This window comes from Gavialis gangeticus, unplaced genomic scaffold (assembly GCF_001723915.1).
Source record: "Gavialis gangeticus isolate Ggan-Ray unplaced genomic scaffold, GavGan_comp1, whole genome shotgun sequence".
Classification (NCBI taxonomy): domain Eukaryota; kingdom Metazoa; phylum Chordata; order Crocodylia; family Gavialidae; genus Gavialis; species Gavialis gangeticus.
In genome coordinates this window covers 31,289,134-31,300,093 of record NW_017729031.1, presented here as the reverse complement: position 1 = coordinate 31,300,093, position 10,960 = coordinate 31,289,134, and the positions used below count along the sequence as shown (strand labels likewise).

Genomic DNA, 10,960 nt, shown 5'->3' with positions numbered 1-10,960 from the left:
CCGCCATGCCCCCACCACTGCCACTGCCGCCTGTGGGAGCTCGCCATGCCTCCCCATATCCTCCAGGGCATGCATCATTCATGGGAACAGATATAATGTATCTTTCACTTTGGAAATTATTGGTGTACTTTGTAGCCTCAAACAGGATTAATAGTGCCTCATTAAGAACCAATTACATGTGAATTTGCCCTAGTATCCTACAAAGGAGGAAACCTTTACCCAGGCATGTGCAGGTGACAGGGACAGCTACAAACAAGCAAGGTGGGTGCCCAGGAATGCTGCCTGCATTGTCCATGGCTTGGATGTAATGGAAAATGCTGGCTATGCCCCAAGGTTACCATGCTTGTGAGATGAACAAAGAAAGCTGTCCAGAGGAGGGCGGCATAAGGGACAGCATTAGCCCTAGCGCAGGAAAGCACTTTCGCGTGGGCTGGCACTAGTCAATAAAGACTCAGTGAACTCAAAGCACACAATAAGCACATTTAGAGTGCTGTACTGAGGAGACATACTTCATCACCTGGGACTTGGATGAGGCCTCAAGGAAGTTTACTTTCTGGAGTAGGAACTGGTTTTGGCACTTGTACAGGATTAGAGTTGGAAAGTACCTCCAGGGTCATCTAAGTCCACCTCCCTTAATAAATGCAGAATTTGTTGTTCCTAAAGTATCCCAAGCAGATGCCTACCCAGCCTTTTCCTGCAATCCTGCAGCGAAGCAAAGTCTACAATGTCCCTAGGCTGTTTGCTCTTGTCTCACTGTTCTTATTGTCCCCTTCACTTTGGTCGCACTTGAAATGCGTGACCTCAGTATTCCCTATGTGATCGAGATTCAGTGCCTTTTACGGTCACTTAGTGGTGTTCTTCCTCACAACCATATAAAACTCTTGCAGGACTGGGTGCCCAGCTGCAGACTTGTAAATCATGTCAATAAAACAAATAGAGACTAGGAGGTCACACACCACATCCAGACTGGACTGTGAGTTCACAGAGACATGCACACATTGCTGTTAGTACCCTTAAAGGACAAATGTCTAGTACCATTATTCAAGTTGCTCCCCAAAGAAATCACTGCTGGTGTAAGGTGCTATTCAGGAAGGGGAAGGCATTTGGGATTTGGCTTAAGGTGTTTAGCTCACATTTATAGTTGCTTCTGAATGTTCTTCTTCTTGCTGGAGTATTTTTTAACTGTGAAATCAAGGGCTACTATGGAGATGAATGCTCAGGAGACAGAGGAAGGACTGTGGCACTCCCTGCCACTGGAAAGCAGCCTGAGCTGACACCTTGCTTGAGAAGTACTTAGGGAAGCGTGTGTGTGTGGGGGGAGGGGGGCGGTCCATTCTGAGGAAATCTTTTGAAAATGCCAGCTGATTGGGAAAAGCCAATGGGAGAAAAACAAGATGCAGAAAAGTCATATCTACAAAGCACCCTCTCTACGCTACCACATACAACAATCCATATTTCATACACCATTTTGGGCATGTGTTCAGCACGCATTACCCTTCTGCTCACAAAGCCTGTATTTAGCTTCTCCCATATGACCAGGATTGTGTGACACCGGGTCTCTGCATATAACATACATATGAGCTAAGCTGCTACATCAAGAGTTAGAGCTACTCAAACAAAAACACAGATGCTAAAATGCTGCATAGAAGGCCTAAGACAGGTATTTTCACTCCTTGTTTTTAATTCATTGTACTCTTACATTATTCTAAAAAGGCTTTGCCTGGTGTTTTGATGGAAGAAGTCTCACAGGGTGGCCTAGAAGATCCAATGTAGAGCACATAGTAGCTGGAAGCACCAAGATGTCCACCTATACACATGTCTACATCTATCAGCAAAATACCATGCTAGAAAAATCTGAAGCCTGGCAGGCTAAAAGATGAGGTCTTTTACTTCACCCATGCCACCCCTGAAAGGTAGGTCTCTGCCCTTGGTGTGGCACTGGAAATGCACCAACAGCTATGTCCCAGCCCTGCACCAAAGGGTTATACTTTATATTGTTCTGGGGTGGGGTGGGCACACTCTGTTCCCCATATGGTGCTCTGTAGCCTGATTCTTTGACAGTGGATAATGCTGGTAGCAGATTTTAGATTGAATGACTTTCTCCTAGTACACAGCCTACTCTGTGCGACTGGAATTTAATGGTAGGGAGGAAGGAAGACATGAGCAAATGCTGCGCAAAACACGCTCCGAGTGGGCTGTATTTGAGAGGGCTGGTCTCAGAGAAGGGGTAAGAGATGGGGCAGGTACATACACCACAAGAGCACACAATACATCAAGGCAAAATCCACATTTGAATGCCCACAGCTGCAACCCACTGAAGAATGAGAAACAGAATCTAAGTAGGTGGAGAGAAATAACCCATTGATGCCCTTAAATAAAACTGTCAAGAAACAGTTAAAAAACACAGCAAAAGTCAGCTGAGTCCCAGCTGAAAGATGATCAGATAAAGACAGAGAAGAAAACTGAAGAAAGCTCAGTTGGCTGCAGACAAAACGGTGCTACGTGACCCTACCAATTAAAGAGAACATTCTTCTTCCCCACCCGCCCACCATGGAGACTCGGGGAAAAAAGTAAAGCTCTTGGAGCAAGTTTATCTATATTAGAGGTCTTCATGTCTTTACTTAGTAATTCCAACTGGCTGCCTGATAATGCTTTATGACATTTCCTATTATCTGATTTAATTGATAATGTCAGAATTAGATAAGGGAGGTTGGAACAGTAAAGTCAGCTGATTATACCAGCACACTACCATGGGACCTGCTTAGTACAAAATGTCAGGAGCCTGTGGTTCTCTTTAGGTCTGCATGTGCTGATCCAAGAGAGAATGTGCCCTTTGAATGAGGTATGCAGCCAGCATTCGAAATTAGGACACACTGTGACCAATCTGCTGACCTCCAACCTGCATCATCTCTCCAGGCAGATGTCTCTACTGTGCACAGTAAGATCATTAACCTAGTGGGGGTGGTTTGACATCCAATTACATGCTTTAATAAAAAGTTCAGTGAGCAAGGGAACATGTTTGAATGATACATTCACTCAACTGACTCCCTCTAGAGGCCAACCTCAGAGACACTTAGAGTGAAAGTGCTCTTTTTATGCTAAGGGATATGGGCTTGCATTTTTGGTTCTGAAGATTCCCAGCTTTTATCTTTGTTGCCATTATTTGTACACTCACATCTATGGTGCTTTACAGAATAGCACCCCACCTAGGGCAAGAACTCCAGAACCTTGGACAGAATTGATTTGGCAGCAACCTGGTGCTGTGTTAGTATGTGCCCACAATTCAACGACTTCTTCTGTAGCTCAAGGGTAGAGGACTCTGATTTTGGTGGTGATGCACAAGTGCTTTGAGAGAAGGATGAATACAAACAATCACCGTATGCATCATGGCACATGTTATGTGGTGCACATACAATCCCTTTTGCTATAGTGAAATAAGAACATGGCCAAGAGCGAAGAACTCCCGGTGTTTAAATTCAGTGTCTTTCTCTGCCCCCTGCCCATCCCTTCCTGTGCTGGTTTGGACATGCCACTTAACTTTCCTAAGTTTCTTTCCAATGTTTTAGAAACACAAGTATAATACTAATATTTTGCTACCTCAAACCCTGAAAACATTTTGCTACCTCAAAACCTGAAAATATTTTGCTACCTCAAACCCTGAAAACATAAAGCACCAAGTAGGATTAGTTAAGTAGCCTGTTAAAAGGATTTGTCTCCCAAATGGGGCGGCTCTGAAGGTATGATTAATTACTGAGGTTTAATTCTACGCACCATATTTCCATTTCTTGAAATCAAAATTTAGATCAAAAAAAAATTAAGTTCCAAAATGACAGAAGCGAAGTGAAGAAACAGGTCCTACAGGAAACCAGAGCAAGATAATATTTTGACAGTTCTTTCCCCTGGAGTCAGTGCAGTGTTTTTAGCTGTAGCACCAGACCACAGGTTTGGATACATCAAAACGTCATTTCACAGAAACAAAGAGAGAGAGAAATAGAGTTGGTTAAAAACAAAAAGGCAACATTTGTTCTTTGAATTCCATGGCAAGTTTTTTTTCAGAATGTGTCTGGTGCGCCTGTGCTCTCTCTCATTCATCTCTTTAGTTTTACCTTGAACTGTGAGCTCTGTGGATACAGATGCCTTCCCAGCACTATTCATCACTGTACATGTGTAAACTCCGGTATCGGCCAGCTGCGCATTCTGGATTTCCAAAACCTGGATGCCTGCTTTCTCAAACATGTTGAAATGATCATTCTGTTGCAACTGAATATCACCCTGCAAGCATCGCAAGACAACACCATTAGATTCGCAGCCACACAAACAAGCAGCTTTTGGTAAAGTACCAATCCGCTGTCCCTTCCACTTATCTGTCTGCCACAGAGGCATGACAGGGCAGCCCTGTGCTCAGTTGTGGTGGTGGCTATTTTTGCACCCCTGCCCCCTGCAAAATGCTGAGCCCAGGGCTCCCGTCCCAGTTATGCTACTGTTCAAATAACTTCTATAATGAATACTCTGAGAGAATAAACAAATTCTGGCTCAAAGGCTTTGTAATTGCAGTACTTCAAGAGCCTGCATTCCCAGGATTTTATCAACCCTTTGGTTTTGTTTTATTTTGCATTTGCATCATAGGGTCTTTAGAAAAGTCTACTTTCACAGAATGGGTGACTGAAGCAGAAACATTTCACACTCGCTTTATGGAGGTCAGTTTTCCATTTTCTGACAGCAAAAGCTTTGAGGGCACCCTGGATTTTGCTTTGGTCCCTCTGCGCTGCTCTGGAAAGAGCGGATGGGAAGAATCTCTAGCCCAGCGGTCTCCAAACTTTTTTGATCGTGCACCCCTATCAGTAAAAAATTTTTGAGCACGCACCCCCAATATATGTATATTTATTTATTTATAAACTATACACATGTACTACTCGCATACGTGACACGTGACCGTCTGACATACGGACCGAGTGAGGACACCAGTGTCAAGCTGTATATTAAATATTAGTAAAGCTTAATTTCTTTCTTATTTTTTTAGATAAAAAATAAATATAAATAGAAGTTCTAATATTTTCTTCCTGCACCCCAATGGATCATCGTGCGCACCCCCTGGCTTTTAAAAATCAGCCTGAGCAACTAATTAGAAACGATCTGTAACAGTGCTACCATAAAAAGGTATCATTTGCTTTCAAATACCACAAGTTTTCCTGCTCTTTATACAGGAAAGGAAAAACTGAGCTCTCTTTAAAACATATTGGATAGCCCTGGATAAGAAATGTTTGGTTTTGTACACTGTATGCCTCTGGTGTCTCAATAAGCTTTTTATGGTCTGAATGCCATAAATCCTACCTGAACAGAAAGGGAGTTAGAACAAACTGATGCCAGTGTGATCCAGCACAAACTGCTGTTCTTTCTGAATGGGCAAGTAAATAAAGTGGGACAAAGAAAGGAATAAAGCATCTCTAAATGGGCATGACCTGGATATTCTGAAAAGTATAGTTTTAATTATGGATCTTATTTTATCACATATAATTTTACCAGATAGTTGCTGTGCTTGGCTACAGAATGCTGATGTTAGACCTGTGGCGAGAAATCATAACCCACCACTGCCTGCTTGAGCAATTTATAGAACATTTGGGCTAATTAAATGCAGATTAGCCAAAAGTTCTTGGGTTTATGGGACTGTCTTACTGTAAGTTTGTACAGTAAAACAGAGCATCAAACAGTGACTGGGGCCTCTGGGCATCAGTGTACTACAACCATAGCCAGCTCCTAGTGCAATGGCCAGACACTGGGACAGAGTTCCCTCAGCTCTGAAACATTTTTCCTTTCTCCTCCACTGATTCATGGGATTGTTTACTTTTTGGCAGAAAAGCTGTAGGAACCAGAAGAACATTAGTAAGAAAATGCCCCTCGTGTCCCATCGTATGGTCAATGCTCCGCGGTGTAATGCAGAAGACAACTGGCTGATTACTAGACAGAAGGAAGAAGGTAAGAGATGGAACGAATCTTCAGTTCAATAATCTTGAAGAACCAGACACGTCTGTAACTCTCCAAAGCACAGATTGTTTCAGCAAGAATTCAATTTTACTCAAAAGCAACATTGTTTTGGTGGAAAACGTATTTGCAACAAACAAAAACTACTAGCATTTTGTTCCTGAGAGCTTTTTCAGTAGCTTAACAGATCTACAATTGCCTTACAAGAGTAATTTTAATAGGCAAATGACAGGTGCTTCTCGGCTTTGAAATGGACCCGTTTCACAGCTCAGGCCCTTCTGCATTTCATACGCTCAAATGTTTTCCTACTGTGACTCTTTTACATTCGTCATACAGGTGGGGATGAGCTGTTTTCCTAACCTGGAGGGTTTTTTTTATTTGCAAACATTTTCCCTGTCAAAAATTATATCTGTCCGCTACTGCCTTTCGACTGCTGACTTCCACTTTCTGGTAGAGGGGCTTCTCACTTCTAACTAAACATTCACTTCTGATGTAAAGCGACAGGGTCTCAGAGAAGCAGCTTTCAGTTCCCAGCTCTCACACAATTCCCTCTGTGACCGTTAGCAAGTTGCTACCTCTCTCATGGCCTCAGCTGTTAAACAGGGATGACAATCCTTATCTTTTCCACCCTTTGTCTTCCCTTCCTGTTTATAGCCTAGGTTCCTTAGAGCCAAAGACTGTCTTTTACTTGGTGTTTGTGCAACAGGGTCTTGATCCCCAGGAGTGTTTTAGGCACCATGAGGGTTCATGTAATCAATATCAGTAGTGAGAGGAAAAAGTCAAGACACAGGGGAGGCTAACTGTGAAGAAGGACTTTGCTAATTGTTCAGTTGTTGCTAGTTGTTCAGCTTGCAAGTTATGGGAGTATGTAACCCTTTAGGTTGTCTGCTGGCTCTTGAGATGTTGTATCATCTGTCTTATAACAGTTGCAACCAGATCGTCCTCCTAAGCCAGGAGCTTTCAGGCAGAACAAAACCATTACCCTCTTGCAAAATCATACCTTAAACCAAGTTACTTGAGGCTGTGGACGTCCTGTTATTTTACAGGAGAACTTCCCTGTTTGGCCTTCGCGGACAATGACTCTAGTGGGTTTTGTAGCAAACTTCGGTGGACTCTCTCCCCAGATGCTTGGCCTGTTCTCCACAGCTGGAACAGAAAAGCGGCCCCTGGAAAGGCAACAAACAGCTTGATATTACAGGGGATCGCGAGCTTTCCTTGTAGTGAGAGCAGACTTCAGACAGCATTTTAGAACAGTGGTCTGCCAACGAACAGGTAGCAACGAACACTGAGCTACTGAGGTATCAGCAGGAGATAACATTTTTGGCCAAAAAAGTAGTTAGAAAACTGAAGTAAGCTAGCGCCATGTGGCCACTGTAAGGAGCCTAATGCTGCCCTGTGATAAGACGTGTATGTTGCAGGTTAACTTGTTGGAAACCACTGCTCTCAAGTGTTCATGTAACCGAACACATCTGCTCCATTCCCACATCCGGTGTGCACAGAGCACACACTATCACGGCTCTTTCTGGCAATCCAGGTTGCTTATAGCTAAAGCTGGGCAAATTAATCACAGTGGACAACAGGTGTATTTAATTTGGTAAAATGCTTGCTCTTCAGAATGATTATAACAATATTTTATCGCTATATTGCTTTTAACAATCCAACAATCCCTTGGAATGATGAACTGGAAATTAACTTTGCAAAACTATCTGGCCATGTCCACTTGGAAATTCACCACTTTAGTGAGTGTCCCTGCCTGGAAACGCATATACAAAAACATTCACAAGGCGAAAATGAAAAAGGCCCAAGCATAAACAAAGCACATGGACTTAGATTGATGGTGGTGATGAATATCTGTTGGCAGGATTGGCTCAAATCTGCTTATAAGGATGACAAATCGTGGAACACAGTTCTTTGCCATGGTAGTGGGACTACAGCACTACTCATTGAAAACAGTCAGTCTTCACCACAGAACTCAGAAATACTAAACGTCATTGGAGCAAGAGAAAAAAGTGCCACTTAAACTTGTTAATATCAAAGAGCTCCAGTAAAGCCACAGTACAACCAAACACCACATTAGTAAAACACAGAAGACAGTGATTTCCCCCCCCACTCCCAAAGCCTCCAAAGCAAGCCAAGCCACTTTCAGGGTCTTCATTTTCCACACGTGAAGGAGATGCCTTACGCATCAGCATGCTAATACAGACCACACAGCCTCAGTCCAAGGAGCTGCCAAGGGATGACGGTTGCTATATGGGCAACTGAAAGACACTAATTAAGACAAAATTATGATGAAGAGGATTTGCAGAGAAAAGGTATAGGTGAAAAATCTTGGAGAGGAATGGTGTAGTGTAATATCCAAGAAGAGTATACGATTCACTGTAGAATAAATTAGTTGATGAAGTGAGACATTCACATAGTTTAGTCTCCGAATTTGAGAGGTGTGGTTGTACACACACACATGTGAGTGTGCATACGCATACCCATGTAGTAAAAAAAAAAAATATCATTACTGCCCTCAGCTGCAAGTTGGTGAATGTTCCTACAGATTCACACCCTTTCTTGGGTTTTGGTAAACCTAACATTAAATAGCTATATATTTCCCTTTTCAGAGAGCTCTCCTAATTGGTTGCATTTCAATGGAGTTTGAAAGGTTTGTCCTCCTATTTCAGTCCCTCATATTTTGTCCCTGTATAGAACTTTTATAATTTGCCAGTTGGGAAGGTTGACATCCAAACACCTTCGTGAGGTGTGTGTGTATACACACATAAACACACACATAAAAAAGTCACGAAAGTGTTTGGATGTCAACCTTCCCAACTGGCAAATTATAAAAATAGTTGTAAACAGGAACAGAATATGAGGGGCTGAAATAGGAGGACAAATCTTTCAAACTCCACTGAAATGCAACTGATTAGGAGAGCTCTTTGGAAAGGCAAAACTAAGCAACTACAATGACAGCGTGGGCTATTCCTCTCCCATAGGAATATTTAGCACATGCAAACTCCCCATACGTATTTGCAACAACAACACAGTCCATTTAATTTGTAAAAGTAGCCTATTTTCATTGCCGTAGTCTGAACGCCCTCTCCAAATTAAACAAACACCGGCCATTGCAAAACGGAAATTAAAATGTTCAGTGTTAATAATCTTTGCTCTGATCACTAACATAAGCAAGGACATTTATTTTTGTTTAAGTCTTTGAGACCCTATTGCTTACACAAAAACATTGGTATAAATCAGGAAAAAATCAATGTTCTAGCAGTGTAAACCCAAGCTGAACTGCAAACCGGATCAGGCCCAGAAATTTTAAACCCAACTTTGCCCATTTCACAAAATAGCTGGTATACAGCAAGAGAATGATTGTTTTTTATTTCAGCTTCAATTTTCAAATCATATCTGGAACACTTTGCTCCACTGTTACTAATACTAGCTCTAAAATGGAGCAACTCTTGCTCCAAGACATGATTCCAGGGAGAGAATCGGCTTAATAGAGGAGAATCATGGAAGGATTCATACAGAAGGATAGAACAAATAAATGGAACTCAAACATTTTAACCAGCCCTCCGAAGGAATCAACAGCACTGATGGAAAGCAAAAGTCACTTGAAGGAAAAGAAGTAGATTTTCCTTAAAGAGAAAAACCTTTCCTGATTTCCCACCAAAACTTAAGTAGATCCATGCACTAAAGATCTCCACAGCCACCAGAATTCTTACCCTGGGGTTTTTGCACTGGATGGCAGGCTGTATCTCTTCAAGCAGCTTCCTGCAAGTATATGAATGAAAAACAGCACGTTAGAAGCCTTGTCAAAATTATTAGCTACTACAGATGCCAGAGGTTGCTTTAATATCAGCTCCTTCTTCTTTCAAACATAAAGGAAAGATAAAGCATGGGATACATTTCCTATCATCTAGCTCAGGGCTGTCCAATTTCTAAGTGGCTGGGGGTTGCACACCCCTTAGGCCACACTCGCAGAAAGAAGAGTCATTCAATTGCACTAGCAGGGGCTGCATCAGTGAGGGCCATGAATCATGGGAGCCCCTTGCTGCACCAAGGGCCTGGATGCCCTCCCACTGCAGCCTTCACCATGTGCCCAGGCAGCTCCATGACACTGTTCCTCACCCCCCACCCCACCCCAAATTTCCCATCTCCTCCACTGCTGCTCCTAGCACCTCCTTACTGCTACTCCCCACAGCTGCCCACTGCAGCCTCCCCCCAACCTGCTCTCTGCATCCCCCATGCTACTCCCCATGCCCCTCTTTGCCCTGAGTCACCCTTAGCTTCCCATGAAATCCCCTACCGCAACACACCCCAGGCAGCAGGCTACCCCAGGACTGAAGGTACACTGGTGCAGGGGCAGGAAGCGGAAGCCAGGGACAGTGGGAGCCCCTGGCTGATACTGCAGCTAAAACAATCTGGGAAAGTTGTAGCCAGGTGGGAGCCTGAGGGCTGCAATTTAACCTCTTGTGGCCTGCATGAATTACTAAATCCTCATCTGGCTTATGTTTATGGTGCTGTGAAATACAGGAGGCAGTATTTACTATAGATTGGTTTAGATATTTGAATATGGATCACATACGCATTTGGATCAGATCCTTGATCTAAACAGCCTGGAATACAGGTCCACAATCCAGAACTTTTGACTCACACCAGAGACCCCGTTGGCTGCTGTTTGACTGAATAATTATTTAAGAACATAAATTCCTCTCTGCATTGTGGTCCAGTGGAGAATGCATTAAATCAGGTGTCTGAAGTCCAAAGATTTGTTTGGTTCTTGATTCTCGCTTTGTAACTTTGGGAAAGATACTGCAGGACCCCACTTTTAGCTGTTTATAGCAGGGGTGGCCAGAATTACTCACCCTGGGAGCCACATCTGATCCTCCACCAAAGTTTAAGAGCCGGGGAGCTAGGGGTGGGGGGAGGGGGGTGCTAAGCGACCCAGAGAGGAGGTGACCATCCCCACCCTGCTCCACCAAGCCACTTT

General features: G+C 43.3%; 1 protein-coding gene across 1 annotated transcript in view; it reads right to left on the bottom strand.

Annotated features, from left to right (window-relative positions):
• The window catches only part of MYLK (myosin light chain kinase), a 286,443-nt gene that overhangs the window by 212,709 nt on the left and 62,774 nt on the right, over nt 1-10,960 (bottom strand). The window contains exons 4-6 of the mRNA XM_019522572.1: nt 9,693-9,741; nt 6,980-7,145; nt 4,107-4,272 (exon numbers count right to left, since the gene is read on the bottom strand). Coding sequence (XP_019378117.1) covers nt 4,107-4,272; nt 6,980-7,145; nt 9,693-9,741 — 381 coding nt within the window. The remainder of the gene's footprint in view (nt 1-4,106; nt 4,273-6,979; nt 7,146-9,692; nt 9,742-10,960) is intronic.